Below are 18,305 nucleotides of genomic sequence, written 5' to 3'. Positions count from 1 at the left end.
CATTACAAATGCTTTCATTGGCCACTTTATACTTTTTCTAAAAACATATCCCCCACACTATTACACCACCAGCAGACTGAATTGATAGAAAGCAGGCTGATCCATGTTTTCATGTTGTTCACACCTAATTTTGACCCTACCGTGTGAATGTTGCAGCAGAAATCAAGACTCACCAGCCCATGCAACGTTTTTCTAATCTTCTTTTGTCCAATTTTGACGAGCCCCTGTGAATTGTAGCCTCAGTTTCCTGATCTTATCTGACAGGAGCTGCACCCGGCGTGGTCTTCTGCTGCTGTTGAGATGCTCTTCTGCATAACTTGGTTGAAACGAGTGGTTATTTGAGTTGCTGTTCCCTTCCTGTCAGCTGGAAGCAGTATGGTCATTCTCCTCTGACCTCTGCCAACAGCAAGACATTCTGCGTAAAACAGACGGTGGTGTGGCAAATCACAACAGTTTCTGATGCTCAGCTTGAACTTGAGAACATGACCATGATCGGTTGTGTTCATGAGCAACAAAAAACAACTAAAACTAACACTGAAACTAGGAAAAACCAAACTGAAACTAAACAATATAAAGTAAAAGAAAGGTTGGGGTTCTTGGCAGCACGGCCTCACCTCTGCTCAACAAAGCAACCGCGGACCCTCAACTCTTATTAGTTCAGCCAGTACTATTAGATCAAGCACCATTTTCAGCTCTGCTACCATAATTGGAAAAGAGTTTCTCTAATGACCAATCAGCATTTATAACATGATAAACTTACATTTGGTAACACAGGGGGCAACTGCACAGGAGCGATGGTTACTGAATGTATGCCTGTGTAGATGTTCCTTTAGAAATCAACAATGAATGGATTCCTTTAATCATACATTTTTATTTACGATATATCTACTGACCTTCTGTGCTCCGACTTACAGAGGTTACTGCTTAATTAAAGTTAATTTGTTGAAAAAATTCCTTTGAACACAGATTCTTTTTCTTCCTTTGCAGTAATTAGAAACAAATTAAGCCCCTTAACAGAATATTGCTGTAAATTTACAGCCACATAATTATTATCTAGGAAATTACAGGGAACCTTTAAAGTCTATGAAATATTGTGCTGGACTATCACACGTTAATGTCTTTTTCATAATAAAACCATCCTGCTTCCAGTCTGATATTAGAATTTCACTGCACCTAGGCATTAACTTTTTTGAGGGGGTGAAACTCCAAATTATATTCACCTCTGCTGGTGGTCCCTGCTGGGTTAGGTATGCCTAACCTCTCTGAGTCTTTAACCTTGAGAACAGCCAGCCCGAGGACGGCATGGATGTGGTGTTTTATTAAATTAACCACACTTTGCTGACATGTCTCTGTACTGTTCTTTTTAAATGACTATGCATGTATGTTTTTGCAGCATTTTTTATTTCAGACATCCCAGAAGGTTGTTCATCTGGACGTAGCGTTTTGTGGGAGAAACGTTTCATCACTCGTCCAAATGACTTCTTCAGTCTCAGCTGACTGCAGGTTTCCCCAATCTTATAAACAGTACATCTGCACAATAACTGAAACTAGCCCATGATCAAGGAACTGACCTCACAGCCCATTGTTCTTTCAGTCGGCTAGTTTCAGCTATTGTGCAGATGTACTGTTTATAAGATTGGGGAAACCTGCAGTCAGCTGAGACTGAAGAAGTCATTTGGACGAGTGATGAAACGTTTCTCCCACAAAACGCTACGTCCAGATAAACATGGATGATTGAGCATGCAAGACATTCATTTCAGACAGTTTGCAGCCTGCTTTCACTTATCGTTATTGAGCAGGAAGCACAGTCTTGTTAAGTGAACCTGCAGTTGATAGAAAGACTGCCAACAGTGTAAACGTGATAAAAGTGTTATATCACACAGAGGACTTTATCAGAATGAACAGCAAACCTGTTTTACACCTCTGTCTTCGAGTGGCTGTTTGTCTGGTAGCTCGGTCTTTGGAATTTGCAGCTCATGTATCTACAGATTCATTTTTTTCCCTGGGAAAAACAGTTTTCCTCCTCGGTGTATCATTTTAAATACACTGCTGTGAAAATCAGCTTCCCCCCTTCCTGATTTCTTAGTTTTGGGATCTTTCTTCTTCTTCTTTGTTTTGCATAGTTGTTGCACCTAAATGTTCCAAATCATCAAGGACATGTTAATATAAAAGATAACCTGTGTAAATACAAAATGCAGTGTTTAAATGATGATTTAATTTATTAATGAGCAGCTCTCAGGTGGGAACACCCCTAAGCTGTGACTTCATGTGTGCTAAACGCTGCCTCGTGAGCTACTTTTCCAGTTTCTTTCCCGACCGCTTTGAAGGCTTTTGACAGTCCAGTTGTGGCTGCGATGATAAGCGTCACCAGTAATGGATGATTGACTTGTAAGAGCCATAACAGTGTTTCCAAGTAACCGTTTTCAATTATACGCCTGACAATGCAGCGGTGCATTGTTTGAGACACAATAGAGCAGCTCCCACTCGATGAGTCCTGCAGACTATAGAGAGAAACATGCAATAATTTTTGGCAAAGCGATGAAAAGACAACCGTCGGCTTGTTGGAGCCATCATGAACGCGGCAACGTTACTCACATTAGGGGAGGTTAAACCTCAGTTTTGTGTGTTTGTGTGTGCGTGTTGCTGCTGCAATTTAAACTTTGTGCCTGTCATCAGTGAGAGTCCTGCAGTGTGAGGGCGCGCCTGTATGACTGAGCATCATTAAGCATGAATACGGAGGAGGAGGAGGAGGAGGAGGAGGAGGAGGGCGAGGGAGTCAGGGCTGACGATCACAGAGGGGAAGTGCCGACTGCAGACCTCTGGGGGATAAGAAGCAGCAAAAAACAGGAGATTATTAAAAATAATAAGGCCCTCCTCTGCCTTGCTCTAATGACGCAGTCACAGTACGACTCTGGCAGCGGAAATACTCAAGCTGACGAGGGACCTCAACTCATCTACTTTTGTTTACTGTTGTCTGGAAATGAGAAGGAAATGATCAGTTCTGGTGTGGGAGGCACAGATCGCAGGACAAGAGAGGACGGCGAGATCGGAAAAGCTCCAGAGGGTCAATTAGCCTCAGATACTGTACACATAGTTAAACTAAATGAAAGCAACCCTCCATCAGTGTGTCCAACCTCCTTAAATTCCATTAGCTGCAACCAGCGAATCAAAGCCCAGCTGTGGGCCTTAAATTAAGACGAGACTCTATTAACAGATTGCACTGTCTACACCGTCAGGCCTGGAAAGTGGGTAGAGCCAATAATGATCCTGAATCTGATGACTTGGCAGTCAAGCTGACACAAACTGCTTCCCTCCAATCCACTTTAGAGCACAAACACAAATCTCCATTCCACTAAGTGGGGCCAATAAACACAATTTAGCGCAAAGGGGGAGATTAATCTGTGGCTGTGTGGACGTTAACAAGCATCGGACGAGTGTTAAATACACTCTGCACCTCAGCAGAGAGAAGCAGCTGAATCAAAGAGGGCCAAGTAGAAGAAATTTTTTTTTTAAATCCCTGCATTTAACAGAGGCTGTTTAAAAGGTGCAGAAGCTGCTCTTTGTGTGATTCCAGTGAGTGATGCACTCTCAGGGTGGAAGGCCTTGAAAACGTGAGCAGTGGTGCCCTCTAGTATTCAAAAGAGTGACACACAAAAATATGAAGCTCTGGATGACACACTATAAGAGTGCAGAGTGGGGTCGGCACAGTGTTATAGACCTCCAAACTTCATATCGCCTTGAGATTAACTCAAGAACAGTGGATAGAGAGCTTGACTGAATGGGTTTCTATGCCATGATGATTTACGGCTTCTATATATCCAAGCCTTACATTGGAGAGCAGTGAAGATGTTTTCTCCCAACTTTATGGGAACAGTTTGGGGATGGAGTCTTCCTGTTACAACATGACTGCACACCAGTGCACAACGCAAGGTCCATGAAGACATGGAGGAGAGATTTTGGTGTGGATGAACTTGACCTCAACCCAACAGAACACCTATGGGATGAACTAGAGTGGAGACTGTGAGCCAGGCCTTCTCGTCCAACATCAGTATCTGACCTCACAAATGTGCTTCTGAAGGAACGCTCCATAACTCCCATAAACATTGAACCTGTGGAAAGACTTCCAGGAAGAGTTGTAGCGTGTGTTAGAAATGCATTGCAGGAAATACCACCGAAGCAGGACAAAAACAGACTATTAATACAAATGTAGGGCATTTTGGACATTAGGCAGTGCGCTTGAGTTGTGGGATTATCTCCCACATGCCTGTTTAACCTTGCAAAAATGTATTTTTCTTTTCCTTTGCATTCTAAATTAAAACCTCTTTAACACCATTTAAATACTATTTACCCCGTTGGTACAGTTCTGTTGTTTCACAATGATGCAGAAATGCTGTTTTTCCCTCAGTAGGAGAAAACACGCCTCTGCTGTTTTATTTTATTTGATGTAGGGAGGAAGTCCTTCTTCAATAACGGCTTCTGCTCTGCTGCCACTGACAGAGATGAAACAAAGTGCTTCAGCCACAGTTCTTGATAGAGATTTTTCATTAAGCAGCCAGACTCCACAGGAACGAGAAGAGGACGGTTTCTATCAGAGGCTGCAGAGCCAAGGGCCTTTATGGGAGACTATGTGGTGAAGAGACTCTTGTGTGAGTGATGAGTCTGCCTGAGGACAAAGGGCCGATGTTCTCGGGACATAGGGTTGGCTTTAATGTGGGAAGGTGCTCGAGAGACAGAATCAAGCCCTAAAGCTCATTCCTGCTCATATATCGTCTTTATCAGCGGGCCTCCGGTGGAGGGCTGGCACCAATTCGTCTGGCTTCTGATGGGACCTAAATCACTGATATTATCTGGTGGAGTCAACAGAGGCAGACGAGGTCGCTTTCTATTTTTGATATGGGGAAAACCTGCAAAGACAGACAGCATAAAGAATAAACGCTGGATACTTTTAACACCGCAAATGTTTGAAGTCTACGTTAAAATCGAGCTTGCACAGAAAGTACAGGTCGTTACAGAACAGGTCTGCTGCTCTTTGCAGTTACATTATACATGTTTATACACCACACGCTACAGCAGCATGAGGACGATAATAAGACAAATATTAATGATAATAATTCAATTCAATTCCAATTCATGCTGTTATTATTCATATTAATGGTGATGATATTGTTCTTATTTTTTTTTTATTATTATTTCAATTTGCAAACTCAAAGTGAAAAAAGAAAGATGCTGCATACATTTTATGTCAGCAACATATCCATCTTCTAGTAATATTATTGATTATTGTGTGACTTATTCATATATATTTATATATATTAGGTTTTATTTTGGAGACAGTGGACCGCATCTTGACAACGTGGTGAATGGTGGTGCACAACCTCTGGGATACATTCTCCTCCATTTAGTACTTCGTGGTTATAGCACATACAACAATGCTGCAGGGAGGACAATAAAACAAACCAAAAAAATCCCAGATGGTTCTTTTTCACAGCTCTGTCCACACAGCATAATATTTCAGAGGCCACCAAGCGGATTCTGATTCAATGTGTTAAAACTGAAAGAAAATAAAAGGGAAAATGTGCAAAAATAACAGAAATAAAGATTTAAACTTTAGAGCATTTAACATGACAAACTAATTGTTATGAAAAATTATGAAACATTACCAAAAAGAGAGGGAATATTTATATTATATACACATATATAAATATCATTTTGGTTATAACAGACTTTTGAACCTTACATTGTTTTTTGGCCACACGGGGGTGCTATAGCATTTATTTACCTGATTATTAAGAAACAGTCATATCAAAGCATTATTCAAGCTTTAAATTCACATTTGTTTTTATTACATTTAGTTGGCTAAAAAAATGCCAATTTTAATGGCATTTCAAAAGGATTCTTTTACAACAGAGAGTCTATAATGTTTTTATGCTTTAAATCCCTGTTTGCTAGATTTAACTTTGCATATGACCACCCAGCCTGATGTTCATGCAGACATGGTCAAGGTGACCTGCTGAAGATAACACTGAGCATCAGAATGAGGAAGAAAGGTGATTTAAGTGACTCTATATGTAGCATGGTTGTGACAGATGGGATACAGCAGCTGAGCATCGTTTAAACACCACAGCCTACCTGAGTATATTTACTGACCATGTCCATCCCTTTATGACCACAGTGCACCATCTTCTGATCATCTTCATCATCTCAAACTGTTTATTTTAATACAACAAATGAGATCACTGCACTCAAATATTTCCATTTCTGGCTCTGTGTGATTCTTTTTAAAAAACAGACATCCATAACATGGTCATCTGTGGCATACAGCTCTGTTTGTGAGCACAGATGTCCTGCACACTTGATGTTTAAACCTTCCATTTGAGAGGGCAGCCAACAAGAAGAAAGTTGTCTGAAAGGAAGAGGAGCGGAAATACCTGAGTGGCTCCACTAAGGCTGAGCATCAGATAAATAAGGATTATTTTGAACTGTTAATCATGCAAAGCTCTTCTAGTAGAGTCTAAAATTAAAATATGGAGCTGGAAAGTTGTTGAACACCAAACTAATCATCAGTTACATTTATTGTTATTTTACTAACAGTACTTATATATGTCGCATGATTATTTTTCACACTGTGGTGACACTTTCCCACTTTAAATGTTGGGTGCAGGTTTATTTACATTTTGCTCTCAGCTGTGAACATTGTCGTGTCTGGACTGCACTTACGCCATGATGCTGGATAAGGGAAACAGCTAAGCCAATAAGTACGAAAGGTAGCTGAATATGAAGACAAAGAGGGGCTCAATCAGGCGGATGCTGTGGGTGAAACGTGACGACCGCAGCCACTAATCCAAACAGAAGGCCAAATAAGACCCCGCCCTTTGTGTGATTGCAGCCAATCCCCAACTCTCTGTGAATCGTACTCATGGCCCTTGATCAGTGGTCTTTGATCACAGTGTTTTGATCAGTGGTGGTTAATCAATGGTCATGAGAATCTGCATATTAATGATCAAGGAACTGACCTCCCAGCCCATTCGTTCATTCAGTGGTGCTGGTTTAAGTCATTATGCAAATGTACTGTTTATAAGGTTGGAAACCTGCAGTCAGCTGAGACTGAAGAAGTCACTTGGATGAGCGACGAAACATTTCTCCCACTGAAAACGCTACGTCCAGATGAACAGAATCAACTTTTTGTGATTTACTTACCTGGATGATTGAGCATGCATCAAGAAGATATTCATGTTGTCTTACTATTCATATTTTATTCCAGCACAGTTGGTGTGGATCACCGACAAGTTCAACGACAATAAGGGGCTATTCAACTGTTGTTCTGTTTTTCTACTGTTGCAGTTGGAGTCTCCGTCCACTTGGGGCCACAGTTGCCCGTCTGAACCTGCTGACTCTGCACTAGAAGAAATTCCACCGCACCCGGAAGCGCTCTCCGTTCGGCAGCTATTCTGCTATTCATTCAGGCTGCAGCGATTTCATTCAGCCGTTGTTGATCTCTCCGCTTGTGTCGGGCGCCTCATTTAGTTCTCCGTGGACAGATTGAAGGAGAGCGAGCATGGCTGGTCGGCTACCGGCTTGTGTTGTTGACTGCGGTACGGGGTGAGTAGGAGCACAATAAAAGGCTAGTTAGCGTTAGCTTGCTTTTCATTGACCACCTAAGCGACTGTCAAACTTCAGCTAACGCCCTATTCAGCCTTCAGGCTGGGGGCTTTTGCTCAGCGCCTCTCTGTTATTCTGAGTTCGTCGGTGAAGTCGGCGTTAATGCCACAAATCCAGCCAAAGTTTCCAGCTGCTTTATTTTGAAGGCTTTTTGTTCTTCCCTCAGCTTTGTCATTGCTGTTAGCTGCTGCTAGCCGCTGAAGCTAATGTTACTTCCTGGAGAAAGCAGCCCTCATATTACACACTTACGTTCGCTCAAGCCTGGAGAAAGTGTCTTATATCCCTGATTGTGTTCCCTTTTAGGTACACGAAGCTCGGATATGCAGGAAACACAGAGCCACAGTTCATCATGCCTTCATGTAAGTAAACAGACCCCCCCGCCCCTCAAAAAAACAGAACAAAAAACAAAACCACTAAAGACCTAAAACTAGTTTAAACACAAGGCAATGTCGAACATGTGGATTTATTTACGTGCTGGGATGCTGTTAGAGAGCATATTTATTATTAAACTGCATTATTCGTTAAGTTGCATAAACACCAGCAGTTTAGTGTGGATTGCCTCTGTGTGGTTTAATGCAGGTTAACAGTTTCAGGCCGACTTCCTTTCACCCTAGAGATGTACCAGAGCAGTTAAACTGGTTTCCGTAAGGCTGGTATCATATTGGAACAATATTTTCTTATCAACTCACGCACAGCAGGTTTTTCCTGGCTCATAATGTAAATTCTAGTAGGGAGGGACTGTGGTTGTAAGCATGATTGGTCTGCATATATTTAAGGGAGTGGGTTAGACGTACCTCACAGATCACAAGTTGGACAAAGGATGTTTAATACCAAGACCTCAGAGCACATCCATGGATGCGGTGAAGGAGAACATGCAGCTGATCTGCTGTGGTGACCTCATGAGTGTGCGACGCCATCAAACTCTGAGCAACTATTTAGACAGGAAACAGCTGTCCTGTTTCCACTCGTGTGACTGAGTGTCTAAAATATCTTTGCCAAGCTAATTGTGTCCAGTGTTGGATGATTTTTTTGTTTTTTCTTGAGCCGATTGAATCTAAGTTTGCTCGACTAATGTTATCTCAGGATGTAAGTGCATGATCAATCCTGTTGTTCATAGTTATTTAATAAAATATATTTGGTACTGTGCTGTACCAAATTTTTGTTTTTCTTCCACCCGTAGTATTTACAGTTTACATCGTTTGTCTGCAGGTATTGCGATCAAAGAATCGGCCAAGGTCGGAGACCAGGCCCAGCGCAGGATGATGAAGGGAGTCGATGATTTGGATTTTTTCATCGGGGACGAAGCCATCGATAAACCGTCGTATGCAACGAAGGTGAGATAGACGCCGACGTGGGGGCCGAGTCAGATTTGTGTTTGAGGATCGATATTAATGCTGTTTTTCTCTCTTTGCGTCCACAGTGGCCCATCCGTCACGGGATTGTGGAAGACTGGGACCTGATGGAAAGGTTTATGGAGCAGATCATCTTCAAGTATCTGCGGGCAGAACCTGAAGATCATTACTTCCTTTTGGTAAGACCAGAGCACTGTGGGTTAATGGTAGTTAGAGCTAAGCAGCAGGCAGGGCCCTTCCTCTGTTTTTTCTTGTCTACACCAAACACAAACTTCTGTTAACTGTGGCCTAGAGGGCAAAACACAGATGTTCTCAAAAGTATATTTGCGGGATCAAATTGTCTCAGTGTTGTGAAACTGGTGCGACCTAAATAATATAATAATTCCTCTTGTTCCTATTGGTCGTTTACCATTACATGTCATTACATTACAGTTGAGTCCCTCTGGGCGTGGTTGTTATAGTGACACGGCTTGAAGTACTGTGACGTCATTTGTATGCGACACAATCACAACAAAAATCGCCTCAAAGCACTTCATATTGTAAGGTAGATCCTACAGTAATAGAACAGAGTAAACCCCTACAATCATATAACCCTGTGAGGAAACACTTTGGCGACAGTAAAAAGGAAAAGCTCATTTTTAACAGGAAGAAACCTCCAGCAGAATCAGGCTCAGGGATGTGCAGCCAGCTGCTGTGACTGGTTGAGGGTGATGGAGGAAGGTGGGACAAAAGACATGCTGTGGGAGAGAGCCAAAGAATAACAATAACTAATGATTAAATGCAGAGAGGTCTATTAACACATAGTGAGAAAGCTTCCCCAGCAGCCTACACCTACTGCAGCATAACTAAGGGAGGATTCAGGGTCACCTGGTCCAGCCCTAACTATATGCTTTAGCAAAAAGGAAAGTTTTAAGCCTAACCTAAGAGTAGAGAAAGTGTCTGTCTCCCGAATCCAAACTGGAAGCTGGTTCCACAGAAGAGGGGCCTGAAAACTGAAGGCTCTCCCTCCCATTCTACTTTTAAATACTCTAGGAACAACAAGTAGGCCTGCAGAGCGAGAGCGAAGTGCTCTAATAGGGTGATATGGTACTACAAGGTCATTAAGATCAGATGGGGCCTGATTATTTAAGACCTTGTATGTGAGGAGCAGGATTTTGAATTCAATTCTGGATTTAACAGGAAGCCAATGAAGGGAAGCCAAAACAGGAGAAATCTGCTCTCTCTTTCTAGTCCCTGTCAGGACTCTTGCTGCAGCAACATAACAGTGGACAGACTCTGGGACCACATTGTGGGTTTGTGTGGAGCCATTTCAGTTTTGATTTTCATGAGGAAGACGGACTTCATAACTGATCGAGAGACGCCACTAACTGGCCAATCGGTGGCATTTAGTATGTTGACATCACATTTTCGGATCACTTGGAGCCCCTGCCTGAACGGACACTAAAAAAGTAATTGGTACCAGCTGCTACCGCCTAATGCAGGGGACTGGTGCAGGGACACCAGTCCACGAGGGCCGGTGTCCCTGCAGGTTTTAGATCTCACCCTGGGTCAACACACCTGAATCACATGATTAGTTCATTATCAGGCCTCTGGAGAACTTCAAGACATGTTGAGGAGGTCATTTAAATCAGCTGTGATGGTTCAAGGACACATCTAAAACCTGCAGGGACATCGGCCCTCATGGACTGGGATTGGGGACCCCTGGCCTAATGAAAGTCGAGCTGTGCCGAGTAACCATCAAACCATCTCAGCCTCGCCTCTCTAATCTGTCAGACGTGTCCGCTCCTCTGCAGAGAGTTTGTTTTCAATACAAACTGCTAGGGAATCAAGAGTACAACAAAAATAGCAACGACCGTCTCGTGTGAACGATCAGCCTAAAATCTTCTGTCTTCCCTTTTCAGACAGAGCCTCCCCTCAACACACCAGAAAACAGAGAGTACACAGCAGAGATCATGTTCGAGTCCTTCAATGTCCCCGGCCTCTACATTGCTGTTCAGGTAAGACTGCTGCAAAGGCTTTTCTGAGTTTTGGAAACAAATCCCTAAAAGTTCAAACCCAGCACTCACAGCTGGTTCAAACACTGAGCTCAGACGTGAGAGCTGCGTGCGTATAATTAGATTTGTGTGTTTGACTGAGAATGTGATTCCGAGGATGTTTTATGGGGAAATGCGGGTTTTCACTTCTTCTTTTTCAAGGTTTCACAGTTTGTTTGGGTTGTTCTTACTTCATATAAATGCACATGAGTGTCCTGAGCGTAAACCTATGTTTCATGATTTTTTTTTTCTTCTTCCCCAGGCTGTCCTGGCACTGGCTGCCTCCTGGACATCCAGACAGGTGGGAGAACGAACGCTGACGGGGACGGTGATCGACAGCGGAGACGGGGTCACGCACGTCATCCCGGTGGTTGGTGTCGCGTCTTTTTTGTGATTATTAATTGCTTTTTAGCTCCCAGCCTCACTTCCGCTCCCTGGAGCTCTAATCCTTTGCTCTGTGGCATTCCAGGCTGAAGGCTACGTCATCGGCAGCTGCATCAAGCACATCCCCATCGCCGGTCGAGACATCACATACTTCATCCAGCAGCTCCTGAGGGAACGAGAGGTGGGGATTCCTCCAGAGCAGTCTCTGGAGACGGCTAAAGCTGTCAAGGTCAGTACGCTTCATGTTTACCAACCAAAGACAGGTTTAAAAAAAAAGAAAAAAAAGCCCTTTTTTCTAATGGCCAGCAGGGGGTGATAAAAGCAGCCAGACTGTATAGAAATATATGGGAAGGTGAGCCTGGCTTTCAGTTGATCTTGGATTGGAGTAAAGATTTTCCTGATGAGTTCATGGTCTCAGTTACTAGGTTAAAGTCTTAATAAATATGAAATTATGCTGCTGTGCAGAGTACAATGGACAATAACGCAGGGTCAGTTCAGTTGCAGAGGGGGTTTCTCATCAGCTTCAACTGCTTTGGTGTCAATTAAATTAACTACAGGAGCACTAGAGAGGCGACAATGAGACAACCCGCAACAAAGGAACGGTTTACAGCTGGAGGACACTCACATTTTTCAGTCCTCATCTTTTCTGACTGTTTTTTAGTAGTTTTGCTTTTGGCTAGTCTCAGTGTCACTACTGCTAGCATGAGACGACACCTGGACCCTACAGAGGTTGCAGAGGTAGTCAAACCCCTCCAGGATGGCACATCAATATGTGCCACTGGCAGAATGTTCGCTCAGAATCAAAACACAAAAGCCCGGCACTATGATTGTGGATTTTCTTAGCGAGTACTGCTGAGGTAAAAGATCTGGGGTGCAGCTGTTCTGTTGCCATCACTCCTGCCTTAAAGCTGGCACTTCGTTACTGAAAGAGGCATCAGCAGGTCATAGCAAGAGTGCGGACAAACCGGGAGGATTATGTGACAGCCTTGGCACACAACTTGAGGGATTGCTTCATCTCTGTTGCTAACTGAAGGGGCATGTTGGCCGAGCTCTGTAACAGAGTTTAGAGCGACAGAGTTTAACTGGGCCTCTGTTCACGAGGACACCTTTTGTGTCGTTGCAAACAGCATGAGCACCAGTTTGAGTCATTGTGAAGCTGTCCTGTCCATGCGGTGTTGTTGTTGTATAGATTTTAATTTATAAATGGAAACTAACTCAAGATGCAGTCTGTAAGAAAACAAGGCAGAAAAGGAAGTGATACCTCTGACAGATGATTGCGTACTGCTTCTGTCATGTACTTATCAGTTTGGCCACTAGAGGTCAGTGTGGCATCAGAAGCATCAGAATCTGAGAAACTTTATTAATGCCAGAGGGAAATTGAGTTGTCATAGCAGCAAATATACAACAAACTTCAAGCACTCATATAAAATGATTTTAGAAACAGATGCTACTAGAAGCCATAGTTAAATTATACTGAAAACTGGTAGCCTCTCCATTCATTCCAGAGGTTTAAAACGGGAAGCTCGTCGTTGTTTGTTTAGTTCCATGTGCATTTGTCTTACAGTATTGCCAAATATTTTGTGCTGTGTTTTTAGGAGCGGTTCAGCTATGTGTGCCCTGACCTTGTTAAAGAGTTTAACAAGTACGACACAGACGGCAGCAAATGGATCAAACAGTACACGGGCGTCAACGCCATCACCAAGAAGGAGTTCACCATCGACGTTGGGTACGAGCGCTTCCTCGGCCCTGAGATCTTTTTCCACCCTGAGGTACAGAACACGCGGACACGCTTTGCTCACATTTCCTCTAATTTTTATATATATATATATATATATTTAGTAGGGGTGCAACGATATTCGTATCGATATTGAACCGTTCGATACAGTGCTTTCGGTTCGGTATGCATATGTATCGAACAATACAACATTTGTAATTTATTTTATCAACTTTCCTTCTGACGATGCTGTCTGTGTTGAGTGCTCAGTGAATCTGCGTTCGACTACTCCGCCTAGGCTGCACTGTTGAGCGCAGATCCACTGAGCGCTCAACACAGACAGCATAGTCAGAAGGAAGAGCGCAGGGCAAGCTAGCGAGACAGAAGTTAAGCTCTCCTTGCAACATGGACCTCCCCCATTCAGATCTGGCGTTTGGAATTATTTTGGTTTTCATGTAACGTATGACCCTGAAGGTAAGCGAGTCATGGACTAAAGTAAAACAGTATGTTGGATGTGCCGTGCAATGCTCAATTACATGGGTGGGAGCTAGCGTGTTAGCGTAGTTAGCTCGTTAACGTGTTGGCCGTCTGGCCCCATGCACGGGGCGATCGGCGGTAGCTCGTTAACGGAGATTTGCCGTGTTGTGGCGTTAAGGTCATTTCAACGAGATTAACCTGAAAGCACTAGTGGGAACACAACGAATATGACTGCACATTTACGCCGACATCATCCTAGTGCAAAGACAAAAACAACAAGCATGCTACTAACTTTAGCCGAGTCATTTAGAGAGCCGTTAGCACATGATTCTCCTTATGCTGCTGAGAATATAGCCCAGAAGAAGCGGATAGTATAGCTTTTATTTTGGAAAGAGCCATTTCTCTGTAATAAACTCTCTTTTCCAAAGATGAGTGATTCCTCAATCAGATACAGGGCTTGCAATATCGCTAGCCCGACGTCCTGGGGCTAGCGATTTTTTCAGTCGGGCTACCAAAATCTATCTCTTCCCTGCCCGTCGGGCTATTGTAGGAAGGAAAAATATATGTCAATGCTTTTGCATTCTTTCAGAAATGTAGCTGGGTAATTATGTCATTGGCATCGGTGAGCCACTGTCAATATGTGACATATTGAAGTCGCGTTTGAATTTGCGCTTGTTTTTTTGCTTTCACTTTGCAATCGTGCGAACTGTGTATAGAGAGCGACAGCACTGATCTGTGAGTGATGATAATTTGTGCACCAATTCCTCTGACATCGTCTTATTAATCGTTAGCTTACTATGCAAACATGACAAGTGAAATCTCCCGCAGCTTAAACATGTGAGAGGTTGATCGCGCAGAGAATCGCTGAGCTTATGTGAGTGCGCGTGTAAAAGCAGCAGGATTTATTTCAGTTCTGCTGAGCCAAATAAGACAGGTCAGGGTGAAGAAGTGACAGCCAAAGAAAAGCTTACCACAAAACGGAGAAGTTATGACAAATCAGACTATAAGGCAAAAAGAAAGTGCAGCTTTATGGTTTCATGGACAAAAGAATTTCTGTGGCTGCAATATGATGAGCTAAATAACCAGGGCTGCACATAAGTGGTCCGCAGGTGCGCATTCGCTGTCAAAATAAAAAACACGCACAAGGGTTAGGGTTAAATTTAAAAACTGTACTTTTGAGTTAAAATATATATTTATAATTTTAATAAATGACAAATTAAAAAGGCATGAACATTTTTTTTGTATCGAAAAAATATCGAACCGTGACACCAAAGTATCGAACCGAACCGTGAATTTTGTGTATCGTTGCACCCCTTATTTATTTATTTATTTATTTTAACTTTACCTTTTTGTTTTCATCCAGTTTGCCAACCCAGACTTCACCCAGCCCATCTCAGAAGTGGTGGATGAAGTCATCCAGAACTGTCCCATCGACGTCAGGCGTCCTCTCTACAAGGTAAACGCACACCTGTCTGCTTCTGTTTGAAACATGGACACGCAGCACATAGCAGTAATTATTTTGTGTTGTGTCACAGAATGTCGTGCTCTCCGGAGGCTCCACCATGTTCAGGGACTTTGGCAGACGCCTGCAGAGGGACCTGAAGAGGACTGTGGACGCACGACTGAAAATAAGCGAAGAGCTGAGCGGTGGGAAGTTGAAGGTAAGGGGGTAGAAGTAGCACGAGGAGCTGATACAGGCAGCTTCACATAAATCTGTGAAACATTTTGCTCCGCAGAAGAACTCTTTCTTCCAAAGCCTGCAGGCTTTTCAGTAAACTGTTGAGCACAAATCATCTTTGTTTTGCAGCCCAAACCCATCGATGTGCAAGTCATCACCCATCACATGCAGAGGTACGCTGTCTGGTTCGGAGGATCAATGCTGGCATCTACTGTGAGTATTTCAAGGACATCTGTACTTTTGCACTGCAATCAGTGTTTTCATCATAGTAGTAAATACCCTGTAGTTACACTCTCTAGTTCTAGTGATGTAAGCTGTACGCTTTTAACTCCATAATATATGCACACCGTTAGTACCCATGTGTCCAGTACTTACTCGCTTTACTACCCAGTACATACCCGCTGAACTATCCAAAATGTATTCTCTTAAGTATCCAGTACGTACAAGAACTTATTTTGTAAGTTTCCTATATGAAGGTGCGCATTAGAAAGAAAGCTAACAGGCTTCTTTTGCAACATTTAAGCCCTGAATTTCTTTGTTTACACTGTGATGTTTCCAAAATGTTATCAGTATTTAAGTTTGCTTTGTTACATTTGTGTGTTGCTTCTGCAGCCCGAGTTCTACCAAGTGTGCCACACCAAGAAAGACTACGAGGAGATCGGGCCAAGCATCTGCCGCCACAACCCCGTCTTTGGAGTCATGTCTTAGGCGATGGAGAGAAAGAATGCATTCAGGGGAGGCCAAGAAGAGGAAAAACAAAAAACGGACGATGCAAGACCTCACGTGCTGTGCAAGTCCCTCCAGCCTTTGCACGGATGCTCCGACAGATTATTTGTATAGAGCTACAGTGGACCAAACAAACTGCCAGAAGAGTGGCAGCATCCTCACAAATTAGAGGAAAGAGGTGACTCAGCCCAAAGGATCCTCAGATAAAATGTTTACTGCAAGTAGGCTGATGATGATGATGATGATGATGATGATGATGATGATGATGATAATGATGATGATGATAGGTGATAAATCTTTAATTTCTGCGTGCCTCATATATGTACTTACTCTATCCTCACAGGATTGTAAAATGTAATTAATCAACATGAGTCCTGTATAAATGCAATTCTGTGTATATGGGTTGGGTTGTGGTATGTGTTCTGTACTCTAAAAACTGAAAGTGTAACGGTTGTTTTAAGAAACACATCATGCTTTGCTACGCGATTACTCAAAAGCTTGGAGTCACTTTGAAATTTTCTTGTTTTAGAAAGAATATTAGATTTTTTAAAATCTCATGTAACATGAAGTGGATCAGAAATGTATAAATAACTCTGTAGGCATACTTGGGTCCATTTTCTGTAACCATCACTCCTCTTTTAGTGGCATATAGTGTTCCCCAGTTCGAATTTCGCATGTTAAAAGGCCGCTAATTATGCTAGCCTGACTGAAAACTGTCCCGCTGATTTAAAAAGCCATGCGTTTAGTTTTATCGATGTCTGGGGCATCATTGTTTGGGGTCAGTTAAAGTGGAAACAAACAAGGCCTAAAGTGTTCTCGTTCTAAGAACTGAAGATTTCAGTCTGTGGTGTGTACCAATCCTTTCTTCGAAAAGCCGAATCTGGCTTCAGCCACCGGTGCTGAAGTGAATGCATAACTGACTGGAAATAAGTGCATCTTAGGGCTGAGAGTCTCACAGCTTCTCAGGTGGCAGCATCTTTAAATGGTACCTGTAAGAGTAACACTGTTCCAGTTTGTAAAGGGATAGTACACACTGTTGTATGACAGTTTTAATTTTTCTGCAGTTTTCATACAGAGAAAAGACGAATGGTTCAGATTCATTGCCTCTTTAATCAGCACAGCGTTCAGCTTCGCTATCATTATTGGAAAAGTTTTTATAAATACATTTATATCTAAATGACCAGTCAACCTTTTAACAAGAACAAAATGTTCTGCTGGGTGATAAAGGAGCGATGCTTGCTGAAAACGAGACCCTGCATGAGCCTACATCGATATTTTAATAATTCGAGGAGCCTCTGTATGTGCATGTGCTCTTGGCTTGTGTCAGCAACTGTTCATCTGATCCACTTGTTATTTGGCGGGCGTATTGCTGGGCTCCCAAATACGTGCAGTATAAAGTGCAATGAAATAATCTGGATGGGCGTTCCTCGTGAGGACAAAGTCACTGCTCTCACTAACTGTGAGGAATCAGGGAACATCTGTAAATGGTAGCTACTCACATAGCACGCACTGCCCTGCTTCCATTTAAATTTATTAATAATTTGTGATGAAACAATTAAATCTCAGAGCTTCTCTTTCAAGGACAGCTTTTTTTCCAAGTGACCCCAAAGGCAGCCTTTCTGTGCAGCAGCTTTATGATAATCAAATGGGTGCAAGCATTAAAAAAAAAAGAAGGAAAAAAATAGAAATCACCAAAACAAACTGACCATTCCCATTTCCTTTGTTTTTTTTTAAGTACCCTCAGTACCTGGAAGAAATATTTATTTGAATTTACATGAAATTATTTGCTCATGTTTGTTTCTTCCTGGTTCCTCCTGCAGCATTATGACAAATCACCACCGCTTTGCTCTTTTTTTTAAATTCCCCCCCCCTCATTTTGTATGAATCATCTCTTGAACAACCCGTCTTTGAAGGAAAAACAAATCGTATTAATATATGAACATGCAGTTTGAATGACTTGTTGGACTGTCACTGTTGCCTAGATCTCAGTTATACTGGATAGCCTTGTACTGTACCAAATCTGGATTTCAATGCTGGCATTCCAATAAACGCCAAGGAGATGTTTCTTCACGTGTTGATTTCTCTGTTTCGGGCTTTATTATCTTGTTTGCTTTGCTTCTATTTTTAAATGTACCCATCCTATTTATGTGTGTCTGAGCCCTGGCCTCTGTAACTGTATCCCTTCCAACATATGGTGCACATTTATTTTAATTCAGCCACCTTCTTGTGCCCGATTGGTCAGCAGTAAAAGGGAAGCCCTGTGTAGAGTGTCATGCGTAATC

At 42.6% G+C, this 18,305-nt stretch overlaps 1 protein-coding gene across 1 annotated transcript; it reads left to right on the top strand.

Annotated features, from left to right (window-relative positions):
- Positions 1-7,405: 7,405 nt before the first annotated feature.
- On the top strand, positions 7,406-17,976 carry LOC308393269 (actin-related protein 3). The gene is made up of 12 exons (XM_080876910.1): positions 7,406-7,599; positions 7,963-8,018; positions 8,869-8,993; positions 9,080-9,190; positions 10,913-11,008; positions 11,307-11,414; positions 11,514-11,657; positions 13,024-13,197; positions 14,983-15,075; positions 15,155-15,280; positions 15,427-15,510; positions 15,910-17,976. The coding sequence occupies exons 1-12, from the start codon at positions 7,556-7,558 to the stop codon at positions 16,003-16,005; spliced, it is 1,257 nt and encodes a 418-aa protein (XP_080733036.1). The 5' UTR covers positions 7,406-7,555; the 3' UTR covers positions 16,006-17,976.
- The last annotated feature ends 329 nt before the right edge of the window (positions 17,977-18,305 follow it).

Source organism: Rhamphochromis sp. 'chilingali' (assembly GCF_963969265.1).
Source record: "Rhamphochromis sp. 'chilingali' genome assembly, chromosome: 3".
Taxonomy (NCBI): domain Eukaryota; kingdom Metazoa; phylum Chordata; class Actinopteri; order Cichliformes; family Cichlidae; genus Rhamphochromis; species Rhamphochromis sp. 'chilingali'.
The sequence above is the reverse complement of the archived record's forward strand: the minus strand, read 5'-3'. Positions and strand labels throughout refer to the sequence as shown.

Bases quoted from the DNA above. Each gene is read 5' to 3' on its own strand.
- LOC308393269 (XM_080876910.1), top strand. From the start codon at position 7,556: ATGGCTGGTCGGCTACCGGCTTGTGTTGTTGACTGCGGTACGGG. The intron at 11,658-13,023 runs GTCAGTACGCTT...CTGTGTTTTTAG, and splicing joins AGACGGCTAAAGCTGTCAAG to GAGCGGTTCAGCTATGTGTG. The intron at 15,511-15,909 runs GTGAGTATTTCA...TTGCTTCTGCAG, and splicing joins GATCAATGCTGGCATCTACT to CCCGAGTTCTACCAAGTGTG.